This window comes from Erpetoichthys calabaricus, chromosome 12 (assembly GCF_900747795.2).
Source record: "Erpetoichthys calabaricus chromosome 12, fErpCal1.3, whole genome shotgun sequence".
In the NCBI taxonomy this organism is placed as follows: domain Eukaryota; kingdom Metazoa; phylum Chordata; class Cladistia; order Polypteriformes; family Polypteridae; genus Erpetoichthys; species Erpetoichthys calabaricus.
The window spans coordinates 134,422,946-134,449,384 of record NC_041405.2 but is presented as its reverse complement, the minus strand read 5'-3'; the positions used below and the strand labels follow the sequence as shown (position 1 = coordinate 134,449,384).

At 40.7% G+C, this 26,439-nt stretch overlaps 1 protein-coding gene across 1 annotated transcript in view; it reads right to left on the bottom strand.

Annotated features, from left to right (window-relative positions):
* Positions 1 to 1,153: 1,153 nt before the first annotated feature.
* The window catches only part of LOC114661556 (protein-lysine 6-oxidase-like), a 31,724-nt gene continuing 6,438 nt past the window's right edge, over positions 1,154 to 26,439 (bottom strand). Inside the window, exons 4-7 of the mRNA XM_028814693.2 lie at positions 26,123 to 26,279; positions 25,855 to 25,950; positions 12,815 to 12,930; positions 1,154 to 3,307 (exon numbers count right to left, since the gene is read on the bottom strand). Coding sequence (XP_028670526.2) covers positions 3,301 to 3,307; positions 12,815 to 12,930; positions 25,855 to 25,950; positions 26,123 to 26,279 — 376 coding nt within the window. The 3' untranslated portion in view covers positions 1,154 to 3,300. The remainder of the gene's footprint in view (positions 3,308 to 12,814; positions 12,931 to 25,854; positions 25,951 to 26,122; positions 26,280 to 26,439) is intronic.

Here is a 26,439-nt window from a genome sequence, read left to right as displayed (position 1 = left end):
TGTCTGTCGAGAATGTTCTGAATGTGTAGGATTTCTGGTTATGGGCACCTTCAGGGCTTTAGATGCTGGAGGTGTTCGGGTAGAGTCAGTTTAAGGTCTCTATAAATTATTGCAATAGTCAGAACATTCATACAGTAGTTGGATTTCAAAATGGAGCTTTAGAGACCATGAGAATTACTGGGAGAGAAGTGTGCAAATGAAAAGCTCACAATGATGTGATATTGAGGACTTTAATAAAAATAGAAAAGGACACTCAAATTAGGACAGAAAGGAATGTCAGTTAGTTCAAATTGTATGCATAAGAACAACTTTAAAAATGAGAACAGGAACAGATGAACATATAAGGATTGCAAAAATGAGAATTACTGGAAAATGACTTAGAAAGAATAGCTGTAATTAATAAGAACTGCTCGGAGTGGACACTCAAATGTGGACAGTAATGAATGAGAGTTAATTGAACTGAATGTACAAAGCTGAAGAGCAGTCCGTGGAATATAAATGTGAATGAAAATGAAAATGGGAACTTTAGAATTGAGTATGCATGGAAATGGTCATGCAAGTAAAGGACTGTAATCCATGAGAATAAGTAGGAATTATCAAATTATTGCATCTTTAAAATGAAAATTATTGCAAATGGAAATCCAGATATGAACTGTAGGGAATAATTGGTGGGAAAAGACAGACGTATAAGAAAGGAACTTAAAAGAATTAATGGACGCAAGTCTGAACTTCAGCTGGTATGACTGTACATGAAAATCAGAACTTTAAAACTGACAATTGCTTTCTGACAAGGCACAGTGGTGGCTCTGAGGCAAAGGATCTGCACTGGTATTTGGAAGGTTGCTGGTTCAAATCTTGTTACCGCCAGATGGGATCCTATGCTGTTGGGCCTATGAGCAAAGCCCTTAATCTGGATGACCCTGCGCTCTGACTCCAAAGGTCATGTGACAAGACAATTTCCCTCAGGGATTAATAAAGTATAAAAAAAAAACTCAATCTGAGGTAACTGACTTGTAAGCATGAACTACAATCAAATAGATACATATTTAAAAATTGTAAAATGAGGATTTGAGGAAAAGATATGCAAATATAATTATTCAGAATTTATGGTAATGGGCAATCAGATTTGGACTGCATTGCATTTAAATATGAGGGATTCAATGCACAATAACAAATTTTAGAATGGGAATTAGCAGAAAAAGTCAGGTAAATATGAGCTGGGATAAATTAGTGCAATGAATGGTGTCATGTATGTGCGTCGGAGGGTCATCCTCCAGGCTCCTCAAAGGTAAGCATTACAACCCCAGGACACAAGGGGGTGCGATTGTTGACTGTCTTGTCTTTTTGTCCACCTACCGCTCCGAGAAGATGCCCAATGAGGACAACTGACTCTGCCCCTTCTGCTCTACAGACTATAACAGCTGGGTGCTCCTGGAAGCAGGTGTCTCATTTGACTGTACGGAGCTCAGTCCTAAAGCCTGACCGCTCCTCAGAGCCTTATCACATGGCAGCCAATGGCCGAAGAGACAGCATGCACCTGTTATTTTTGGTTTGTTATTTCAGTAAACCGGGTGAACCGGTTGGTCCCCAACATTTCATGTGGACTTATGCAATGGATGCATTCCTCTCAGTCGAAAACAATGGATAATAAAAACTTCAAAAATGAAAACAATGTGAAATAAACAAGGAAATATGGACTGTAAAGAACAGCAATTGATGGAAAGGGATGCATTACTAAAAAAAATAGAGGGAAAGAGAACTTGTGGGAATGGATGGGCAAATATAATCTGTAATCAGTGCTAATCATTGTGAATGGACAATTAAATGAGAATTTGAAAACTGAGTATTAGTGGAAATGGATATGCAGACTGGAGCTGTAATAGATGAAAATCAGTGGAAATGGTCAAGAAGGCCAGAATTGTAATTACAACACATTCAGATTAATAGACACTTGCAAATGAATGGGTGTAAACACACCAATTTAAAAATGAGAATTATAGGAAATGTAAATGTGACCTGGAGTGTGTGAAAATAAGTGGGAAGGGACACTCCAATATGAATACTACTAAATAAGAATCAGTGGGAAAAGGAGTGCAAATAAAACTGAAGGAAAAGGGACACACAACTCTGAACTGTAATCAATGAAGATTAATGAATACAAACGGATGTGAGCAGGTGATCTTCAAATCCGAGTATTACAAGGAATGGCCATGCAAACATGGACTGTAATGAATGTGAATTAGTAGAATGGAAGTGCAGGTAAGAATTGTAAAAAGGACTAAAAAAGTGACTTGCCAATTAGATGTTTAATACATAATAGTTCTAGAAATGGACGATGGAAGATATTAAATGGGAATTAGTGAGACTGAACTCACATTATCACCTGTTAAAATGATGGGAATATGTGGCCATACCAACTGCAAAAGTTAGAATCACCAAGAATGGAGTACACATTTTAACTGTACTAGAAGTCAGTGGGAACCAAATGGATGAACTAAATGAGAAACAATGACGTGCTAGCTGGCCTCAAAGACTGAAATTACAAAAGTTAGGGATGGCAGTGGTAATCTTTAGTTATTTCATGTCCTCCGTGGGCTATGCTATCATTTTAAATGACTGTCACTGAGAGCAGGTGTGGACTGACGTACTTCTGAGACACTTGGGTGTCGATACAACTTTTTTGGGAAGGTACTGTCTTGTACAAAGCAGTATGTTCACACATGGATATGATGGATGCTAAGCACTTACAGTAGGGTCTATCATGATAATCAGGTGGGTAGACGTTTCCACAGGCTTTGGTGTCCTGCACCTCTGAGATACAGGAATGCTCCAGAGTGGGATTGTGCTTAGATTTTACCACCAACTGGGATTGTAGACAATAATGACCATTCTCTAGATGACTGCTACCCCGCAGGACATGGGGACCCAGCTTGGCATCTGCTATTATTTACCTACTGAAATATGCAAATAATTAAAAAAGTATAGGACTAGAAGAGTTGTGTATCAGTGCTCAATCAAGAGGAAAATATTGAAACCAAGAAGGTGAGGCTTAAGTAGATGATTCAAATAGGACTTTCACTCAAACACACAATCTCAAAAATCCATAAAAAAAAAAACAAAGTCATCAAAGTATAAAAAAATACAGCTCCGGTGAGCTGGGACTTGCACAGTGGCCGACATTGTAGGGATACAGGGTCTTGTGGATTTGGGGCTCAGTCTCCATGCCACTTGTATTCACCAGCCTTGCATAAAATGAGCTCCCTGGCCTCTCTCTTCTCAGTGGCCACCACTCCCTCCAGTTCAGTAGCTGCAAAGACACCAGCAAGAAAAGTAAAGGAAGAAGAATCAGTATTGTTCATTTAAAACCATTTTGATCAAGGGTGGAACCGTGGGATACACGACTTGTCATTTCTTACTCCGGGATGCAATTCCACAGGTTAATGCTTCTTACTGCTTTCCTTTTGCAAAGTGAACATGGAATGACTTAACCTCCAGAGCCATTGGAACACCCCTTACTGTGCTGTCTTGCAATGCCTTATGTGCTCATATGAAAGAAGTGTTTGCAATTGGCACCCATAGTATTAAATGCCATTAGTTTAAAAAATATCATTCATTATAGACATGTTGCATTATAATTCTTATTGAGAAATCTATGGATTGTGACGGACGGCCGGATCCCATGCCCGGCCGGGACGCCCCTTCACTGTATATTCAGGGGGAGCAGCCCTTGACGGTGCAATACCTCCCCCTGGACGCTGGATGGCCGCCCCCCTGGGTTGGAGCGGTGCCTTAGCTTCCCGCAGGACTCCATGGGAGATGGAGTTCTCCACAGCCCTGCTGGGATCTGGGGTGGCCGCCAGGGGGCCCTGCATGGGGCCCGGAGCCTGGCTAGACGAATCTTCAGCCCCACCTGGAAGTGCAACTGGAAACAGGTGATCAAGCACCTGGAGCGCTTCCGAGTGGGCTATAAAAGGGGCCAATAACCACCACTCAGTGGCCAGAGTCGGGTGGAAGAGGACAAGGTTGCCTGGGAGAAGTGGTGGTACCAGAGAGAAGAGTGATTCGATTTTTGTGTGTTGGTCATTTGGGACTGTGTTGTAGTTGGGGGACACAGAAAAGACGTGCCCTCCAGCTGAAGAAAAATAAAAAATTTTACATGTGCCTCCATATGAATCTGTGTCAGGTCGGGCGCATATATAGCGTCTCTTTTACAGGATATACATCATATTATCCAGCAATCAGAAAATGCACTTTACTGGTCAGGTCAGGTCAGGTTAGGGAGCCTGCACTGGTACAGCATGTTGTCACACCCACCACACAACAAAACAGCTCTGGATCCTGGTTGGCAACCCCACAGGCAAACATGCTGTCCAGTCCCACCCTCCGTGAATGACCATCTATCTGCCACAGCCAGGTGTTACATGAGTGTCCCCTTGGCCTGATCCAGTTGGATCACCCTCGGGGAATCGCGCCACATGGCCGTAGTGCCGTAACTGACCTTCCCTCATGATGCAGATAATGTGTCTCATTTGGGACTCTGTGAGCAACCACTCCTTCGACACAAAGTCAAACCAGCCATACCGAAGGATTCTCCGAAGAGACGCACTACCAAAGGAGTCCAGTCTTTGTCTCAAGTCACTGGATAGTGTCCATGTCTCGCAACCATACATCAAAACAGGAAGTCCAGAACTCTAAAGACTTGGACCTTTGTCCTTTTGCAAAGATATTGGGAGTTCCACACACCCCTTTCCAGCAGCCTCATGACCCCCCACTATACGGTCTTCCACCGCCTGAATTACTGTTGAAAGAAGGTTGCATCCAAGAAAGGTAATGTAGTACAACTCCCACGGATAACATTAGACACCAAATGAGATCTTGATATGCCATTCGTATTAAAACGTACATCCGCATCCCCATACACAAGTGGCCTGGGGGTTGGCAAGCGAAGCGAGCAAGAGGTAAAGCCCCCCTAGTATTTATAAATTCCTGATTATCCTTCCATTCAATTAGTCCAGTTGTAGACCTATGGGAGGCTAGTAGAACTACATACAAAACGCAAATCAAACACGGACGGATCAAGCGGCCTTCATGCTTAAACACTGGGCCAATTTAGAAAAGCCAATCAACCTGACCTAAATGTTTTTTGGATAAAAATTGGGAAATCGGCAGAAAAAGAACACACTTCATAAGAACTATAACATGTTTACATTTATATTTATTCACTTAGCAGACACCTTTATGCAAAACAACATGCAAAAAAGTCAGCACTTCAGCATACTGCACTCTTTAAAGCAGTATGGGAATGAATAATAAGAACACTAAGCCCACAAAATACAAATATGAATATACAGAATGGGGACAGTATATTCTAACTCTTCTAGAAGTTTTCTTTGCACTGTTTGCTTTACCAGCACAATGCTTACCAGCAATGACACAGTGCATGATGGGCTATAAATGTAAAAATTCTTCTTTAGTAGCATGTATTTGTCAGGCTGCTGTACATACTTCCTTAGAAGAGTGGCGTCCTTCAACATCTGCAATAAGATGCTGCAGATGTTCTATCAGACGGTTGTAGCGAGCGCCCTCTCCTACGCAGTGGTGTGCTGGGGAAGCAGTATAAAGAAGAGGGACGTCTCATGCGTGGACAAACTGGTGAGAAGGCAGGCTCTATTGTAGGCAAGTTGCTGGACAATTTGTTAAAATTATACAATGTTATTGTCTGTCTGTATACCTGTATTGTTATCGGCATTGTTATCACTCTTTAATTTAATATTGTTCTTTATCAGTATGCTGCTGCTGGAGTATGTGAATTTCCCCTTGGGATTAATAAAGTATCTATCTATCTATCTATCTATCTATCTATCTATCTATCTATCTATCTATCTATCTATCTATCTATCTATCTATCTATGTGTAATGTCATTTCATGGCAGATGTTTATCTCCATAACTGGAACCCCAATCCTTACCTACTGTTATGTCTTCAGGGCAGATGAGATACGGATTGACCAGGACAAGAACGTGAAATCAGAAACAGGCCAAAAGCGGGATATCAGAGAAACAGTATATATGTGTCAAAATGATGAGCAAGAAAGAAAATTCAAAGACACAAGCAAAACATCACTACACAAACACATGAAGCACAAAGGTTTTTAGCAAGTGTAAAGACTGTTATTTTTTTTAAGTCCGTAGCTCAGATTGGGAAAGATTGTCATGGAAGACCATTTATATTTGTTGTGCCACAGTTTCCAGGTCCCAACGTCCCAGGACAGGCCCATAACAACCATTATGTGTCCTAACAACAGGTGCCCAATAGTGCAGCAGATATGGACAGTTGCAAGTTAAGATCTCAAGAGTAAAGTGGGGTGAATGGCAGGGAGAGTCATACAACCCTTACAGAAAAGGTCAAAGGTGAATTCAAATAAGTTATAACAGAGAATAATATTTAGTGCATAGGTATAGTTTTTATTATTGATGTCTAACAATTTAAATATTTGATAATTATTTTGCCAACATTTGTACTCTCCTCTCTTATATTTTGGGCATGAATACATTTGCAGCTTCTCGGTTGTCTGTTCTGGTGTGCTATCTAATTGCCTGGAGTTACAGATGTAAACAAAAGGTGAAAGTGTTGAACTACAATAGCATTCTGTTATAGCAGTGTGTCAAAAGTGTGGGATTTGGGGTATTCTGCTTAATAAAGGGGAGGACAGGATCACCCTGGAACCCTAAGATGACAAAGCACTTGGCATAGGCAGTGGGAACATTAGGGAGAGTCATCCAAAGTTATTGTCTGTTTTTACCTGCATTTTTATTACTCTTTAATTTAATATTGCTTTTTTTTTGTAACAGTATGCTGCTGCTGGAGTATGTGAATTTCCCCTTGGGATTAATAAAATATCTATCTATCTATCTATCTATCTATCTATCTATCTATCTATCTATCTATCTATCTATCTATCTATCTATCTATCTATCTATCTATCTATCTATCTATCTCTCTAGTTTGTCTTTTCAGCACTGGAGGCGTCTATGGATCCTCATTGTTTACTGCCTGATCTGTGGTATCTGTAACTGTGCTGGGAAATTATACATTATATTATAAGTTACATTACATTACATTAGACATTAAGCTGGGAGATAACTCTTTCTCTGTGCATTGTTTCAAAGTTCCAAGTGGTCACTTTACTCAAAAGAAGAGTGCCATTTTTGTTTACACTGGAAAGCATACTAAGATACATACACTAAAATATTTAAAAATAGCTCAGTAAAGAGAAGGTAATCTGACTACAAGTAAAGAATGTCTGCCCCCCAACAAGGAATTCTCACATGTTTGTCTTGTCTTAGCCCTTGATATGTTTCTCTTTGTTTAAGCGTTATGTCAATTTGGTTTCAGTTGTCATACAGTTAATCCAAACACAGGTTTATTTGTAGAATTCAAAATTGCGTTGTGAGATTTTTCACATGTGGAAGACAGAAGTTTCAAGGTAAGGTAGCTACACTCTGTAATGGCAACGTGTTGCATGTTGATGAGCACATCTGAGTAAGAATTTTATTGTGCAAAAGTGACAAGACTAGCCCTATAAACCAATAAACCCTGCATAACCAGACCTTACGGGGGGACATAGCAGGGGATTGCAGTCTTCTTTTCTTGTGTCCATTAAGAAGGCTTTATCGTTCCCAGTTGCAAAAGTACTATTTTAATTCTTAATTTAAGAATTGATAGTCTTTCTTCATTTCTGGAATATGTGAATGCATCAAAATACTTGCAGTAATAGTGGAATTATGAATTCTTTTTAGTGAATAAATTAGTTTAACTCTTGTTTTTCTTTTAAATTTTTCACTTATTAAACAGGATTATGATTATGCGGCTACTAATATGGACACAAGAAAAAAAAGGCATGACTTAAGGTAAATATGTGAATAAAAGACCAGTAAATGAGAGCAACTACTGGGCTAAAGCAAAAACCATAAGCAAGGACAGGCACCAAGTTTAAAAAACTGATCAGTAAAAGCACAAAATATAAGGCAAATATCAAAGTTAAAACATCAAAGCTGAGAATCCCAATCTATCCAGTATTTAAGTGTTTTCAGAATGAATTCACCAGGTTGGATGCTACGTGTACTGCATTACCATTTTACATAGCCGTTGTGTGATGATGGAATAAGTCACACATGCCATGTCTCAGCCAGGCGTTTCTTCTTCCCTGGACAGTACACTTTATTTAGTATATGCAGTCAAACATGGAATCATGGGGAGTGCCTCGGGGGTAAATGTTCTGCTTATCCATATTACTAACCGAGAATGGTAAACTGGAAGGCACGGACCCAGGTACACGGCGATGGACGCAGGAGACATAGTGTGCAGGCGCCTACAGCGCGCGTCTCATAAACCGCAAGCGAAGTCTGATCCACCGCGAACGAAGGAGTCATGGCTCAAAAACGAAAGAGCTCAACTAATGAAGGAATCACGGCTCAAAAACGAAATAGCTCAACTAACGCCACACAGAAAAGAGGATTCTGCACTGCACCCCAGAGTCAAACGGAAGACACTATGGAGTCCGCAAAGGTCCACAAACATAGTACGGAAGGCGCGAGAAAGTACGAAAGGCGCAGGCGCCTACAACGCGCTTCTGAACTAAACGTACACACTACACAGCATGGTCTGGGTAATAAGAATAAACGAACTCTCCGTATTAAACGTTCGGCATCCTCACACGTCCAAACCATATAGCATATGTGAATCACATTACAGTGATGCATTATTAACAGTACAACCACAGAAAACGCTCCGTATTAACAGTAAGTGGAATTATCCGCTAAACAATTCCGACAATTAGCTGACAACGCATTCTCTAATGAGTCCACTATTAATGAACATTCATTAGGATTAATGAATATCATTTGCTGTCATTGTCATTTACTTAACTTCCCTGAAGAAACAACTGGCAATACAACTAATGAGTTTTCACGTTGTTGTCAATAGGGTCAGGTTAGACTGCCTCCTTTAGATGACTTTCCTGCATATCTACGGAAGCTTCTAACTAACAATGTACCCGAAAGTAAAAACTTTATGGACTGCATTGGATTCTACAATAGTTCATTTGCTTTTGCATCTACCTGGGTGGATATCAGGCCACCATCTGGCAATGGCCCATACTGCTTTCGCATATTTGGACAAATATTACATCGGATTGGAACAGTGCACCCTGAACCAAATCACGAACGCAAATATGCACAAATCTACGTGTTAGATCCAGATGTTGCAATCTATCAGCGAATGACCCTTCCTGAAAACAAGCAATACACAGAGCTGATAATGAGAAACATCGCTGAAGTCATAAACAGTCACCCATTAGCTAAGTCTACAAAAGTACTTACAGGATCAAATTCTAACAATACTGTTTTGATTCATAGAGTTGACCTTACACATTCTGACCTGGAATCACCTTTTACACTTTAACGATGCCAATTTCCCATTAAACCTGCTTTTGCCATGACAATCAACAAATCCCAAGGACAAACCATGGACAGAGTTGGCATATACCTCTCTGAGCCTGTACTTGGACATGGACAACTTTATGTAGCCTTCTCAAGAGTTCGGTGTTCATCTGACATTAATGTTGAAGTTGTAGATACTCCATACCAAGGAAAACTCATTCAAGGACAACACACCATCTTTACTACAAATGTTGTGTATAAGGAAATATTCCAATTAATCTTTCTAATGTGGTATTTCGGGTTACCCAACACCAGGGGTTGGCGAGCGAAGCGAGCAGGGGGCGGAGCTCCCTAGTTTTAAGAGGAAAGAAAAAAGAACAATGCACCAGAGCTAACACAGTTTCTGTTGATTTTACAATGGAAGAGAAGTCAGCAGAGGATGACTGACATCACTCCCCGGTACAAACGCCACAAGTCCTGCCATTGCCGGTCTCCAGGACACTTCACCAATGTCACACACGAAGGCCGCTGATCACTCATAGACCTGTTTTAGTGATGGACGGAACTCCTAAAGAAAAAAACCATTTATTGCAACCTCAGAGCATCACCTCATAAAGATCACCACAATAAACATTTCATTTATATATTTTTTATTATTTTCATCAGGACATTAAACGGTTGTCCTAATGGAGACCCAGCTCTTTTTTGGTGTACCTTTGTGTTTTAACATTATATATATATACAAGGGGTTAACCGGATATATAATTTTAAGAGATTGTTATTTTCATGGGAATTGTTACATATGCATTATTTTCATTTTTACTTTTCAACTTTAGTATAAACAATATTTGGAATTAACTTTTCTTCAAGATCGCATTGAATTTTGATTCCGAGTTTGGACTTACATCATGACAACGCAGTGTATAACTGCCTGTGAGTGAATATCATTTCTTTCTCTCTAATAAATAAAACGACTTTTTCAAATGTTTGTCCATGCTGTTTCTTCTTCGCTTAGTCATTGACGTGTCATCTAGAATGTATAAAATTATTGTCCTGATAAAATTTATAAGAGCTGAGAGCGCAGGAAGTGTGTCTGACAAAAGCATTCACACGACTGAGGTTAGATGACTGTGGTCTTGTTTGAAAAAGGTTGTAAGTATGGCATGACTTGAAAGAATCTCATGTTAAAAGTCTCCATCTCACGGGACTTCATAACACGCCAGCGTTTTTGGAATCTTTAAATTCTCGCGGATACGCCTCTTCATTGGGAAGAAACACTACTTTTTCCTGATGGCAACACGAATTAGACGATCTACAAGTCTCCGACTTAAAATTTAAATCTGAACAATATATTCCATCTCTTTTCGCTGTTCTGTTATTTCACTGAGTAATACTGTAATTTCCGTTTGTTTGCGCTAATGCGATCTTTACTATCATTTTTTTGAGATTTTTGAATTTTAGTATTTTCATTATCTCTGACCTGCTCTGCATGTGTATCGCGCCAACATTTTAAAATTTTTTATGACGTTCTACTTTGTCATCTACTCTTTGTCCTTTATTTCCATTCCTGTGTGTACTCGTCTCATGGGACGAGTAAGTGTCTCTCCAAGAAAATCACGTCTCGTCTCCTTTCAAGATTTTTTTTTTATAATAGAGAGATACTTCCATGCATATCATATATACATTCTTATCTTTTTCATTCATTTTAAAACATTTTCTGCGAGTCCATATCAGTTTTGTTAATTTTGCTCTACTTATTATTTTGTTTATTTATTTGTAGTAAATAGTTGCTTCCAGAATAATCAGCACCCAGAATAATCAGTGCTGGGCATAAGGAGAAAACTTAAGCCTCATGGGATTGACTTTTGGAATCGAAGACCGCCTCCCTTCCTTATTCATCGGTCAAGAGTCCTGTCTTCATTCCCATGAGGCTTTCATTTTTCTCTTTTGATTACTCTGGAAGCAACTATTTAAAATATTTTAGAAAAAAACATGCATTTTTCGTATTTTGTGCATAAGATTGGATAACTGACATGTGGATTATGTGACGCAGGTAACGTGAGATTTTTTTTTCTTTTATCCAAGGATGTTATCACATTTTTTGCCATTGCACAGCTTTGTTCATTATTGCCTTCAATTAGATCATAAACCCTCTTCTCTCCTCTCTGCTTGAAAACATGAGATTAAAAATTGTCAGTCACCACTAATAACTACACAGGGTAAGTAACATATAAACAATATCATGTTTGGATGGAGTATTCCTTTAACTTAATGTGTCACTCTCTGTCTTCAGCATTACTTCATACACTTGTGATTTACATTCTATGTGCTGACTGACGCACTCTTTTTCCTGTGACGAGGCGTGATCTTTTGAAGAGAGACAGAGAGACACTTTCACGTCCCGCGAGATGGTCAAGTCACGTCATACTTACAACCTTTCGAAGCAAGTCCCGTAATACACATGCAGAGCAGGTTAGAAATAATAGAAGTAGGAACATTCGAAAGTCTAAAAAAAATTAGAGTAATGATCACATTAGCACAAACAAACCGAAAATATGACTCGGTGAAATAACAGAACAGTGAAAAGAGATTGAATAGTGTTTGACGATGTCTGGAGGAGAAGAGAGACAAGGCAGTGATTTTAAAACACTTGAAGCACCGCACGAAATGCAGATCACGTGGCACTGAAGCAGTAGCAAGCCAGCAGCTGATCGAGCAAAGAGGAGGTAAATAAAACAGCTGTTATTTGATATCCATTGTATCACCGTTTAAGAGGGGTTTCAGAGGAGCGGACAAGTCTCCCCGGGGTGCGTTCAGCCCCCTTGTTCACAATGGGGGAGGGGGGGAGAGGAAGGGGTAGGCGAGCAAAGTGCAGAGCATGCGGCACGGCAGCAGCAGCAGCGAGCCAGCAGCTAATAGGGCAAAGAAGAGGTAGAAAAAAAGGAATTTGTTTCCCATTGTATCACTGTTTAAGAGGGATTTTGGAGGAGCGGCTGCGTCTCCTTGGGGTGCGTAGCGCTTGGCTTTTTGGTGAGTGAAGTTTTTGTGTAGTGTTTCTGTGTTCATGTGGGTGAACTATTGCCCGATGATTGTGCATCATTTTGTACACAGAGTGTAACACTGAGAAGCCTTGCAGCATGCACTTGCACTGGTGCCTTTATACCACTTAATAATAATAATAATAATAATAATAACAATAATTCTTTACATTTTTATAGTGCTTTTCTCACTACTTTCATCTCTGGTGCTTCCTATCCAACTTTAGCTTTCTCAGACTCTCTTGGCACCTTTTGTTCTGGAACCTTCCCCATTAGTAACAGCGTCACCACCCCAGTGTTCCCTGGCACTGCCAGTGTCTCTGGCCTGGCACTCACCTGGATATCCTACAGTTACGTGTTGACACGTAGGTGCCAGTGTAGGTGATGTCACATCTCACAATGTTATTTGAGAAGTCCAGCTCTTGCACAACGAAACTGGGGTTCACTGTGACCTTTTTGAAACAAATAAAGAGAGAAAGTTGATCAGATTTCAGGTCTGTCAAATGGACCTTCTCCTTCTGGCACTCTGCACTGTAAAGTGAAGCTGGGTGCACATATTCCAAAGTCCTTTTCTGAACATCACTGTGAGACTAAATCATTTTAAAATAGACCTTGTGGCAGTTTTATGAGCACTTCACTGCATTCATTTAGCAAAGCAGATCTGGCCACCGTGTGAAAGATACTTCTTTCTCTTGAGCACACATCCACACGCCTCTTATGTCTACCCACACTTTATAGACCAGCTTGTCAATATTTGCCCAACGCTCCTTCGTTCTTTCTTGCAGCAAAGCTCCACTGTCTGGAGTGCTGCTCGATGCCAGCATCTGTTTTCTGTCCTGGGAGTCGAGACCCGACTTGACTCATCAGACAGTCTGTACATCGTGAATGTATACAGGAATTTGGAAGTTGAAAGGCTGCTGAAGGTTTCATACCGGCTAGTGAAGAGGTGGCACATGCCCTTGTGTGCATTACTCATTACATTTATATTTGAGTACTCAGATGGTGCTTTAATCCAAAGTAACTTACAAATGTAGTGCACAATGCACCTGTTGGTGTATTTCCCTTCAGTTCATTTGTACATACCATTTAGAACAGGGGTCCTGGAGAGCTACTGTGGCTGCAAGCTTTCATTCTAACTCTTTTCTTAATTAATGGCCAGTTTGTGCAGCTAATTAACTAGTTCCCTTTATTTTAATTGACTTTTCTTGAGACTCTGACTGCTGAATTGATTCTTTTTTCCTTAAATGGCACCTAAACATAAATTTGATGTGAAGTGAGCCAACAGATGACCAACTAAATTGGGGCCTCAAACTCCAACCAACTTCACTTCATTCAGTTTCTTAACTTGAAGCCAATTATTGTTGCTAATTAAACCCGTTATTTAATTCCATGGCGCTCATTCTGCCATGGCAGACATTTCCAAAACTGTTGATTTTCTTTTTTAAGAGCGCTGTCAAAATGTTTTGAGGACCTGAGCAGATCAATATTACTGAGGCCTTCACCTTTCTTTATTTTCAGTTATTGTGTGATGGATGCAGGTTGTTGTTGCTTGGTTCATTTTGTGTCTTAATGTTGTTTGGTTGCGAGTTAAGGAAAAAAGAAATAATTAAAGGGCCTGAGTCTTAAGTTGTGTATCAATTAAAATTAAGGCAAAGAGTTAACTAGCAGCAAAACTGGTCACTAATTAGGAAAAGGGTTAGTATGAAAACCTGCAGCTGTTGTGGACCTCCAGGACTGGAGTTGAAGACCCCTGATTTAGAAGCTGTGAGAACTGTGTAAATCTACAAAAAACAAAGCCACAGGGATAAACTCAACAGTGACAACCTAACTTAAGGTCAAAAGCAATAAAAAAACACCCCACAGAACACAAAACGTTGACTTTATGTACGTTACTGTATACAACTATGGCCTTGGACTTTTTAATGATGTTATTTTACCTCCTAAATAGTAATCTGTTATGATTTACGTTCATTTTAAATTAACTACTTACCTCTTGGAGCTCTAGATATTACACTAAATATCTGGATATTGGGTTTTGGGGGTTGCAGAACTGAATTTTGGCACCAGTTTTTGGGTTAGACATTTTTTTCTAATGGTTTATATTTTGTATTACTTTTTCTGGCACCATCTTTATTTTCCCGGGTGGCACAATTTTTGAGCATTAATTTGATTAAATTCAATTCTCGCTATTTTTATGTAGCACTCTTCACTGAGAGCAGACGCACAGTGCTCTGACAAGTCTTCTGGTAAAATGCCAAATTTAAATGTTGCAAATCTCTTGTTATCCCTTCCGCTCTGTCTATTCGGTGCCCCTTCTCTGTACATTTTGGCTCATTGTCACTAAGACCTGCCAAGTCAGTACACAACCTCGGGGTGATGACTGATGAGTAACTATCTTTCTCGGATCACATTTCAGCTGTCTCTTGCTGATGCAGATTCGCTCCATATAACATCTGCCAAATCAGACTTTGTTGGAGTGAGTATGCAACACAACTTCACATCCAGGCTTTGGTCTTTTCATGTCAGGATTACTGCAACTTGCCATTAGCAGGCTCCCTGTAGCAGCACACGTTAAGTTCAAATCTTTCATACTTGCCTACAGTCGTGGCCAAAAGTTTTGAGAATGACACAAGTATTGGTTTTCACAATGTTTGCTGCTTCAGTGTTTTTAAATCTTTTTGTCAGATGTTTCTATGATATACTGAAGTAGAATTACACACATTTCATACGTTTCAAAGGCTTTTATTGACAATTATTGACAATTGGTACCAAAACATCCTCCAAAAGCAACTTCTCCCAACCATCCAAGAACAGTTTGGTGACAAACAATGCCTTTTCCAGCATGATGGAGCACCGTAACATAAGGAAAAAGTGACAACTAAGTGATCCAGGGAACAAAACATTGAAATTTTGGGTCCATGGCCAGGAAACTTCTCAGACCTTAATCCCATTGAGAACGTGTGGTCAATCTTCAAGAGGCAGGTGGACAAACAAAAACCCACAAATTCTGACCAACCCCAAGCATTGATTATGCAAGAATTGGCTGCCATCAGTCAGGATTTGGCCCAGAAGTTGATTGACTGCATGCCAGGGTGAATTGCAGAGGTCTTGAAAAAGAAGGGCCAACACTGCAAATATTGACTCTTTGCATAAACATAATGTAATTATCAATAAAAGCCTTTGAAACTTATGAAATTCTTGTAATTATACTTCAGTATACCATTGAAACATCTGACAAACAGATTTAAAAACACTGAAGCAGCAAACTTTGTGAAAACCAATACTTGTGTCATTCTCAAAACTTTTGGCCACGACTGTACAGAGAAGTCAGTGGGTCAGGACCTGTGCATATGGAGACACTGTTGTGGTGCTGTGCTCGCCCACTCAGGTTTATCAAGGAACAGCCAACTCTACGTGATATCAAGTCTCAATGCAGACACTTTTAGTAACATACATGTAGCTCCTAGCTGGTGGAACAAGCTGTCCTCTGCCATCTGAACTGTTGACGCCTTGAATGTGTTTAAGAAGCCATTAAAAACCCTACTGTTCTGTGAATGTCTGTCAAATTGCTAATTCATGTGTTTTGCTCTGTGGATACCTGTCATACTGTTGTTTCATAATTTTGTTTGTTATGCTAGCTTGACAGCTCTTCTACTTGTGGTGATCCACTTTTCTAACCTGTCCCCCTAGACAGATGTTACTTGATTATTTTGACCCCCCTTAGTAAGCCATTTTGGATAAAAATCTCTGCTATGAAAATAAATGTTAATGTAAATGCAGAATTAGTACACATAAAGACATGGATTTGTTTAAACACACAGTGGAAACTGAATAACATAAGTGGACATCATCAATAATAACTGTCAGTCAGTCATTTTTCCAACCCACTATATCCTAACACAGGGTCACGGGGGTCTGCTGGAGCCAATCCCAGTCAAAACAGGAATAAATCCCAGCCAGCCCACCGCAGTGCACACACACTCCCCAATCACACACTAGGGACAATTTAGGATCGCCAATGCACCTAACCTGCATGTCTTTGGACTGTGGGAGGAAACCCACGCAGACACGGGGAGAACATGCAAGCTCCACACAGGGAGGACCTGGCAAGCGAACCCAGGTCTCCTTACTGCGAGGTAGCAGTGCTACCACTGCACCACCATGCCGTTTGTCAAAGCTAAAAAATGGAAAATTCTTGAATGGCCAAGCCAGTCATCTGATTTCAAACCAATGGAGCAGATCTTCCATATGCTGAGGAGAAATTTAAGGGGTCATACTGCGAGGCATCAGCGCTACCACTGCACTGTTACTGCCCCCCCCCCCCCAGTAACACTGCCTTAATTAATTACTGAACTAGGACATTTAATGTAAGTAAATGTAAAGTATTATATGTAGGAAGTAGAAATGGTAGATTTTAATACACAACGGGATGTTTGAAACTTGAAAGTACCATTTATGAGAAGGGCTTTGGAGCCATAGTGAACTCCTCTTTATCTACATTCTAAGCAGTGTATAGAAGCAATCATAAAAACTAATAGGTTGTCAAGTTATTATCATGATGCATAGAGTACAACTCCAGTGAGGTTATGCTTAAGCTTTATAACAAACTAACAAGGCTGCCTGGCATACTGTGCTCATTGTTTGATCTCCACATTCTAAAAGACATAGCAGCACTGAAGTCCAGAGGAGAGTGACTGATGATTGGTCTGAGAGATATGAGCTATTAGGAGAGATTGAAGGATCTCCAACCTTTTCAGTTCAAGCAAACAGCGATTAAAGGGGACATGACTGAAGTGTTTAAATTATGAAAAGAATTAGTAAAGTGGATCGAGTCTGTTACTTTAAAATGAGTTCGGCAAGTTCCAACACGGGGAAACAGTAGGAAACTTGTTAAGGGTAAATTTGTGCAATGTTTGGACGTTGTTCTTCATACAGACATATAGAATAAGTTACCAAATAGTGTGGTGGAGAGCAGGACTTGGGACCTTTAAAATTTGGCTTGATGTTTTTTTTTTGGGAGAAATTAGATGGACTGGCAAGCTTTGTTGGGCTGAAATTGTCAAACTTTTTCTAATGTTCTGTTGCAGGGTTTCTTAAACTATGGGTTGGGTCGTGGGTTGTCGCCTGTGGGCAGGGAGTCACTGTTGTATTTAATGTGAATGGGTCGCGGGTTGATTAAGCAATTGACATTGCTCTAAAGGGCTTCCTCGATTCCCATGAGCTGACAATAGGCGGTGATTCTCCAAGGAAGACACCACCCCATGCTCTAAGAATCCTTCAAGGGGAATACCATGATGATTGTCTGTGAATCTCCAAGGGGAACCCACCTGAGAAAGTTCTGACAATCATCAAGGAATAAGTCTCAAAGACACTAAGAAAGGCAAGACTGGGTCACGACAAACAAAGTTTAAAAAGCCTTGTTCTAATGTTGTAAAAATGAGCACAAAACCTCTCTGTTTCTCACTTCTTCATTTGCTTTTCATAGCTGTGGCCTCCTCTCCGCTTTCCTCCGTCTAACTCCAAGCTCTTCAAAATAGAACCAGAAGGTGCTTCTAAGTTTTGTGTTGAGGCTACTGCTGGTTCCTGGCCTGGGATTGTTCCTGGGCTCACAAATGCTCCTTTAAACTGCTCCTTTAAACTACCCAAGTGCCACTACACCTCAGTCCCTAACATAAGGGTCAGGCAAACTTGCCATCAAAAACAGGAGGCTGAACATTTGGCCGTTTTTTTCCCTGCTACCAGCTAACTCCTTCAAAGTAATTTATTCCATGGATTTGTCCTTTGTTTATGGCATTCACCATTTACATAAGCATTCAGTCTGGGACAGTGCCTAACCAACTTTAAAAACAGTCGTGCCCACGTGAAATATTAAAATACATTCTTATCATTTTCCCCAATTGCCACACTCCTGCTGTTCAAATTCTGGATGACAAAAGTCACAGTCCTGCTGAGTACGGCTCTCAAACAAACTACTTGGAAGCATCGTCTCTTTGAGGCCTTTGACAAATGGGTAAACAGCTCCACAGGAGTCCTTCATGCTGAATTCATCTCATATATCCTGCAGTTACACAGACGCTGCCCAAACAATGGCTGCTGAGTTGACTGCAGTTGAGGCATTCATTGCAGAAGAAACTCCCTCAATTTAAGTATCACCTACAGGTGTCCAAACCGGGGTCAATTGAGCATAGAGCTTTGATATAGGAGTACGGCGGCCACAATGGACAACTCAGGTTAAATGTTCATCAAGTCACAAAGATTCACACTGATGGCACAAAGAGTCTACACAATTAGAGGTAAAGATGGACACCCTGACTGATGCCTTTAATTCAATGACATTAGACAGTAGACATCAAATTAAACAACTGAAAAATATGGAGTGTATCAGGACTCGGGACAGAGGCTATTTGAACTCTAGGGACCGATATGAATAACAAGAAGATGTGGAGTAAATACAGATATAGTGAGGCAGGTGGAAACCACAGGCAGACCCCCATATGTTTGATGTGTGGCAGGGAAGGGAAAGACTGAGATACTAAACACATGCAGGTCATTGGTTCCTTTCACCCTGTGGTCCTCCAGGAAAATCTCTAACTTCTGCCAACTCAGCTCAGAGGCCTAGGTGGTGTGGTGCTGCATGACAGGAGGAGCTGTTGAGTATGTCACCGAATGCTAGAAAGGCGATGACAGCACCACCTTGGATGGGGACATAGTGGGACGGTCTAGTGAAGATTATGCCACTGACAACTGTGTAACCACTCCTAAAATTGCTGTGAAATGAGGACCAGTGCCCCCACCATTGGCCCCTGCCTCCCATTTTTATTAAATATGCTTATCATGGTCTACAATCTTTCATCAATGAAATCAAGGGCAGATTAAGACCACCACAGGACCCTGGGTGACTTAGCTCCTTAACAGAAGGTTGATCGTACCTTTAACAATGCAGCACACAGACACTGGGTTGTTTAATGCAGTGTGGCATTTCTCGCTCTTGATTTTGACATGAAAGTCAATTACTCCATCACCTCCCTTGGGTTCACTTGGTCATTCCAATGCATGGATAGTCCATCTGTTCAGTTCTCTTTTCACCTTTGATCATTTCCAAAAGTGAAAAGCCCCATTGCTATCATGTGCCCCTGGGCATGCACCCAGAATGCCCTGATGGCAGATATGCCTTTAAATGAAGTACTCAAGTTGGATACCACCTGGTTTTTCAAATATGGGGACTGAACCAAGGAGCTCATTCTTGTTTTGGACCTAAGCTGAACTACTGTAGGTGCAACCTCCATAATATCAATTACTTGTTTATTTCTTATTGATAAAAATTGTACATACTGTTGATTTCTTCAATTAATTAATAACTATGGTGGCTAGGGGTCTGCGCCAGCAATCACAACGATGCCAATTCAAATCCTATAAATGCCAGAAGTGACTGCACTCCATTGGGCCCTTGAGCAAGGCCCATAACCTGCAATTACTTCGTATGATGTTAACCTGCATCTAGCCCTGTAAGCAGGTCTTACAACTTGCTGGGAAAACTTGGGAGTTGGTGGCAGGATTGGCACTCAAGTGACTGTAAAAAAAAAAACCTGACACTGTTCCTGTGTGGGGCTGAGGTGTCCCAATCTGGGTGGTTTGTCAGGTGGTGGGTGCAGCAATGCACTGTATCAGCTCATGCTCCCAGCCTATGTAAGCAATTAACAAATTACTAAGTAAATAAAATACAGCACAGCAACACAATGTTATTGATGCCAGCTCAGAGTCCAGGGCTCAAATTCTGGTCTGGATGCTGCTTACTTATTCTCCCTGAGTCTGTCATGCTTGTATGATTGCCTGTGGATGGATCATGCAGAGTGGGATTATCATATCTGAGCAAGTGATGTGAGGTTTTTAAGACCGGTTCTGAATAGCCAGACAGGCAGGGGTCGTTACACTTAAACTAGACCGACAACCAAGCAAGAGGGGTAGACAAATGTGTGAAGTGAACAATAAGCAGAGGATTACAAATTTATTAAAGCTAAAAGGTATTAGATTGCACAAGAAGCTAGCCTTCTCTTGCAGATGAAGCTTTCTTTTATTTCAAGTATTTGCAAACTCCAATTTGAAAGTGTCTCATTTTTAAATAATCTGCCACGTTGTCAATGCCTGCACTGCACAGGTGCCCACATAACCTTGCAAATAAATGGCATCACGGCAATGCAAATCTGAAATGATACTGGTGGTGACATCACCGGTGAAAGCATTCCAAACAATAAAAGAGATCAAAATATAACTGCTTAAACTCTTACATGGTCTTTTATTTTCCAAGCAATCCAGTTTTCCTCCCACAATCCAAAGACATTCAGGTTTGGTCCACTGGTTCCTCTAAATTGGCCTCATCGTAAGGAGTGCAGGCAGGTGTTCTATGATAGACTCGCACTCTACCTTGGGCTTCTCAACATCAATGGCCACTCGGTGCCATGTGGCCCATCCTTCTTCTCCCCTTTTCTCTTTGTGCATTGGGGACCTCATAGTCTCGCTGAGCCAGACGTATAACATTTACGTCTGAAGACAACCAGGAGTGAAGTTTGCTTAAAACTGAGTGAGGACAAGAAGACAGCTCCCTGATTATCACATTTCTAAACCAATCCAACACCTCATGAAGGAGGCACTCAAACTAGGGGCGGTGATTTGGAACTGCAAAGATCAGGAGTACTCTCATTAACCTGATCTGACAGGGGGAAAGCTTCTGATTATGATAAACTGTCTACAGCCGAATAGACCCCTATTAAACATATACTGTATGTGCGGAGTACTGTTGCAAGGGAAAACCCTTTCTGTAACATCAGATTATACTGTACATTGGCATGCAAGGACATCAATGGACGATTGGTAAAAGTGAATGATACGTAGTCACAGGTGCAGTGTGTGCGTTCTGCTGTTCAGTTATGATAATACTGTCAAAGGCAATGTAAGATTGAAAGAATTACCAGCTATGCTTGTGAAAATATGAATTGTAAAACATTCATTTGTCACACTCCATCAAAAGGAGCTGAAAAGGACTGCCATTGATAACGATGAGCAACAGGAGATGCAGATTTCAGTACTCAAAACACCTGAATCCACAAATCTGCCTGACACCAGTAGATGCACACACAAGGCTGTACAACATCCACCTCCTAACTGTACATCTAAACGAATAACTAAAGTAAGTTAACATGTTGTCTTTTAACATGTTGTGTATCCATAGGCCACAATGCTAATTTACACGCTGTTTGCTGTTGTTATGTCATATTCTGATGCAATAGTCAAAATGCCAGAAAGATATCATAGTAGAGAGCAGCACTTCTCAGAGGCATAGAGCCAAGCAGCTGCTGTGCTCTACGTGTGCCTGCTCTGTTGCTGCCCTCATTACAACATGCAAATTCAGTATTAAGTGTCAGTTACCCTGTGCTACTGAGCTCCTGAATGGATAACAGCTATTTCAGAGTTTTATGTTCTCTTAGCATCCAGCATTCTGTTCAGTGTTGCCATCTCCCTAACCCCAACAGGCTTAAAGTGCTTGGACTGGAGGAACTAGGGGGTGGGTGTTTTAAGAAGAACCCCTGGAGGCGGAGCCTTCGCAGCAGAGGATTGTTCCGCTTTTCATTCCAACCATTCTAACGAGTTGTCCTCATGCGTGTATTCTCGTTTGAGAATCATATCTGGCCCTGTGTGACAAGGAGCCACATAACGGGTATGCAACCCTGACCTTGATTAAGTGGGCCTGATAATAAATAAATTATAAAAAAGGATTCATTTATATTGCAGTATAAACAAAATTATGTAACTGCTTTGTAATCTTGAAATGTTAGTGAATCTGTCATCCTTAAATCCAGTTTCTGCCACATCCCATTCTAAAAGTACCTGTTGAAAGGCAGCAGCTAAGGCTAAGCCCATACTGCACAGGTGTCGAACTCCAGTCCTCGAGGGCCGCAGTGGCTGCATGTTTTCATTCTAACCATTTTCTTCATTAGTGAGCCGTTTTTACTGCCAATTAACTTCTTTTGCTTTAGTTTTAATTAACTTGACTCAGGCCCCTTAATTGTCTCTTTTTCCTTAATTAGTAGCCAAACAATAATGAGACATCAAACAAGCCACCATATGACCAGCTCACCTGTGCCCATCACGCAATATCTGAAAATAAATAAAGGTGAAGGTCTCAGTAAAGTTGATCTCTCAGGTCACCAAAACATTTTGAAAATGTTCTTAGAAAAAACAGAAAAATCAACAGATTTGGAAATGTCTGGTGTGGCAGAATGAATGCAGCAACAAGCCATGGAATTAAATAATGGGCATAATTAACAGCAAGAATCAGCTCCTCATTAAGAGACTGTTTGGAGTGAAATTGGTTGGAGTTTGAAATCCCAGTTTAGCTGGTCATCTGTTGGCTCGTTTCACGTCTCATTTCTGTTTGGCTGCTGAAGAAAGGAATTCGAGGACTGATTCCTTAAAAACAGGGCTATTAAAATGAATGGAAAAGGAGTTAATCAGCAGTGAAAACTGGTCACTGATTAGGAAAAGGGTGAGAAAGAAAACCTGTAGCCACTGCAGCCCTCCAGGCCCGGAGTTTGACACCCCTGCCATACTGGTTTGTTTTCATTTTAAAAAGTTTTTTAAGCAAAATGGTCTCCATCAACATTAGTATTTTCTAGTGATTAATGATTGTGATTAGTTGCAATTAATCACAGACAATCACAACAATCACATTATGTGCAAAATTCAATAATGAACTCAAAAGTAGTGTATTGCATGTATTTGGTTTGCAAGCACTTTAAACAAATAAGGTGCTTTTTAACAGCAGTATTCCCTTTACATAGCAGCAGTTAAAATATTTCTTGTAAATCTCAACTTAAACATTAATGTAATCAAATCAAATATAAAACCAAAGCTATTTGCCACTGCCAGGGCATTAACGTTTTATCTAGTTTGTTAAAGAAGAACAAAGCCACAATCACAACATTATAGCAGGCACCTTCTGAGCAACAGCAAGTTAACATTTCTAAATCTGTTTTCTTTTCTATCTGAACAGATACCAGCAGAAACATTTTCTTTTATCAGGGAGCAGCATAAACAGTCGTATGTTCAGTAGCAACTCTTTGAGGGCTAATATTTTTTTCAAAAAACTCAGTTTTCTGAAAAGCGCACAACGCAATGGTTTCACATATAAATCAACATAAAAGGTCTGCTCCAGCTTTCTGTGCCTGTTTGCAGTTTGCGGCACCAGTGGCTGTGTGTGTGTGTGTGTTGGGGGCTTTTCGACAGCCAGCAGGAATGCACAGTGGGCTGGCTGCTTGGCTGTGTTTGTGAGACAGGTGCTCGGGGTTGGCAGTTGCAGTGAGATACAATATGGTTTGTACCTCCTGTCATCATAAGTGTCTGTCCTCTCAGGCAAAAGTTGCTGTAGGTGCATCAGCTACACGAATGTGTTCAGCACCACGATCAGCTGGGGACCAATCGGCTGATGCCAGTACCTCACTTTCATTTTCGATCTACATCTCCAGATCACTTGCATCAAAATCCGACAAATCAGAGTCAGATTCAGCGATAATACGAAAAAAAATCATCCACGGATTCTTTTGGTTTGAGCATTCACTTTGGTATCTCTCCACATGCCATTTTGGAGGCTGTTTGCTCTTCACTACTCATGGATGCACAGGGAATTGAGGTCCAAATCAACAAAGCTAACTTTCCTTCTAGCAAAAGCATAGAAAAGCGCTGTAACAAGAAGATCACTGAATTTATCGATCGCTACAAGGCTACAAGGCATATCTTTCAGTGGAGCACTTTAAAAAACTGCTAAAAGCTCATTATTTTAACATGGCTTTCTCATAGCTTCATTTAAGTTTAATCCTGATTCTCTGTATATGCATTAAATTATCAATACCATTCCTGGTGGATCCATAATCCGTACTAATCCCTACTTTCTCTTCTGTTCTTTTTCCGGTTTTCTGTGGTTTCGATCTGCGCCACCACCACCTGATCAAAGCACCGTGATGTCCCTACATTGATGGATTAAAGGCCAGAAGTCCACGTGACCGTCATCATCAAGTTCTTCCATGTGAACCCTGAATACAATGAGGACTGATTGAGGTCATTGATGTTAGGTAGAATGCCTAGAGGGGGCTGGGTGGTCTCAAGGCCTCAGAACCCCTGCAGATTTTTTTTTTTCTACAGCCCTCTGGGTTTTTTTTTTTTGTTTTTTCTGTCCTCCTGGCCATCGGACCTTACTTTTACTCTATGTTAATTAGTATTCCCTAATTCTATTTTCTTATTTATTTTGTCTTTTTTCTCTTTCTTCATCATGTAAAGCACATTGAGCTGCATCATTTGTATGAGAATGTGCTATGTAAATAAATGTTGTTGTTGTTGTTGTTGTTGCTAGCGAGACTGAAACTTTCAAAATAATAATAATAACAAAAACTGCATTAACACGCAATAAAATAAATGTTGGCGTTAATTAATGAATGCGTTAATGCAATAATAACACGTTAACTTGCCCAGCCCTAGTATTTTCACATTCTTTAAGAAAGTCTCACTGCCCACACTAAAACAACCAACAATGTATATAATGTAGATGCTTCCTTGCCTACACTGGACATGTGCACATCAGTGGAAATCTCCTAGAAGGGCTTGTAATGCTACCAGCCACAAGATTTATTGCAAACCTAGTAACCAGTAAATTATTTGAACTTCTGTGCATGTAAGCAACATTTGAACAGTGCAAAACACAATTTAGATGCATACAGGAAAGCAACACAACAAGCGCCATGGAGAGCAACTCTTCTGAGTGTGCTATGGTGGAATGTGATTTTCATCTGTGAAGGTTGACCATTCAGGGAATGAGACGTTGTAATGAGCAGGATCCAATCAGGGAAAGGCCACATAATAAGCACAAACCAATCAGAGTGCGATTACAGTCTGCATTTGTAGGAGTCAACGTTTACACCTGTCCACATTGCAACTTGTCAGCTGGCCTTTTCAGAATTATACAGCGTTTTCAAAAGTCTCCATTTTTGAGGGCTAAAAATGTCAGGTTTGTGTGGACGAAAGGCAAAACAGAGACTAATGTATGCACTTTTAAGCAAACTTTTAGCAGTGTGGATGGGTTTGTCGAAGCCCCCCTGTATGCACACATCCATGTTCATTCATTTTGAGGCTAATTCATAATCACTACATTTGGAATTTGGCTAATGGCCGAGTACATGAGGAGAACATGCAAACTCATTACAGCCAGTGACAGGGGTAGAAAGTGAATCCATGAAAGTAACACTAATCACTGTGCTGCCATGCTGCCCTGCTAATTAAATGAATTCCATTCGGTCTTATCTGATTTGATTTGAGGGACGATGTGGCCTTACCTTAAGTATGTAATTTCCTGGACGAACGTCAGTGATGTCAATCCACTGGCAGTCGATGTTAGCATTGTAGGTGTCGTAACAGCCAGGTCCCAGGCCCTGTAGTAGTACATTAATGAAAGATGCGCATTCAGAGTGCTCTCTGACAAATTAAAAAATCTCATGTTATGATTACTCCTGATAATTAGCACCAAAAGCTCGACCCACCACCAACGCCAGGCATCACAATTCATTTTGAAACTGTAACCCATTGTGCAATGGGCAGTCCCACCTGAGTGTGCGCCGTGCAGGCATAGCGGCGCCTGAACCCTGGGTCACAGGTCGTGTCCTCCAGACAGAAGCTGGCTTTGTGACCCTCTGCCACCTTGCGGCCCGTTGACACCTCCAGGAGGTCATAGCTGCTAAATGCATCCATGCTATGGTAATGTCTGAAAAGAAAAGGATAAGAAGGTAACGAGTGGGTCACCGACAGACAAAGTCTCCATAGAGATTTGCTCTCCAACCTGAGACATTAGTAGAAGTTCAGTCAGTAAACATATTCTTCTCTTTACTCTTTGTGAAACCATATTTGAGTTTCAGTCTAGCGGC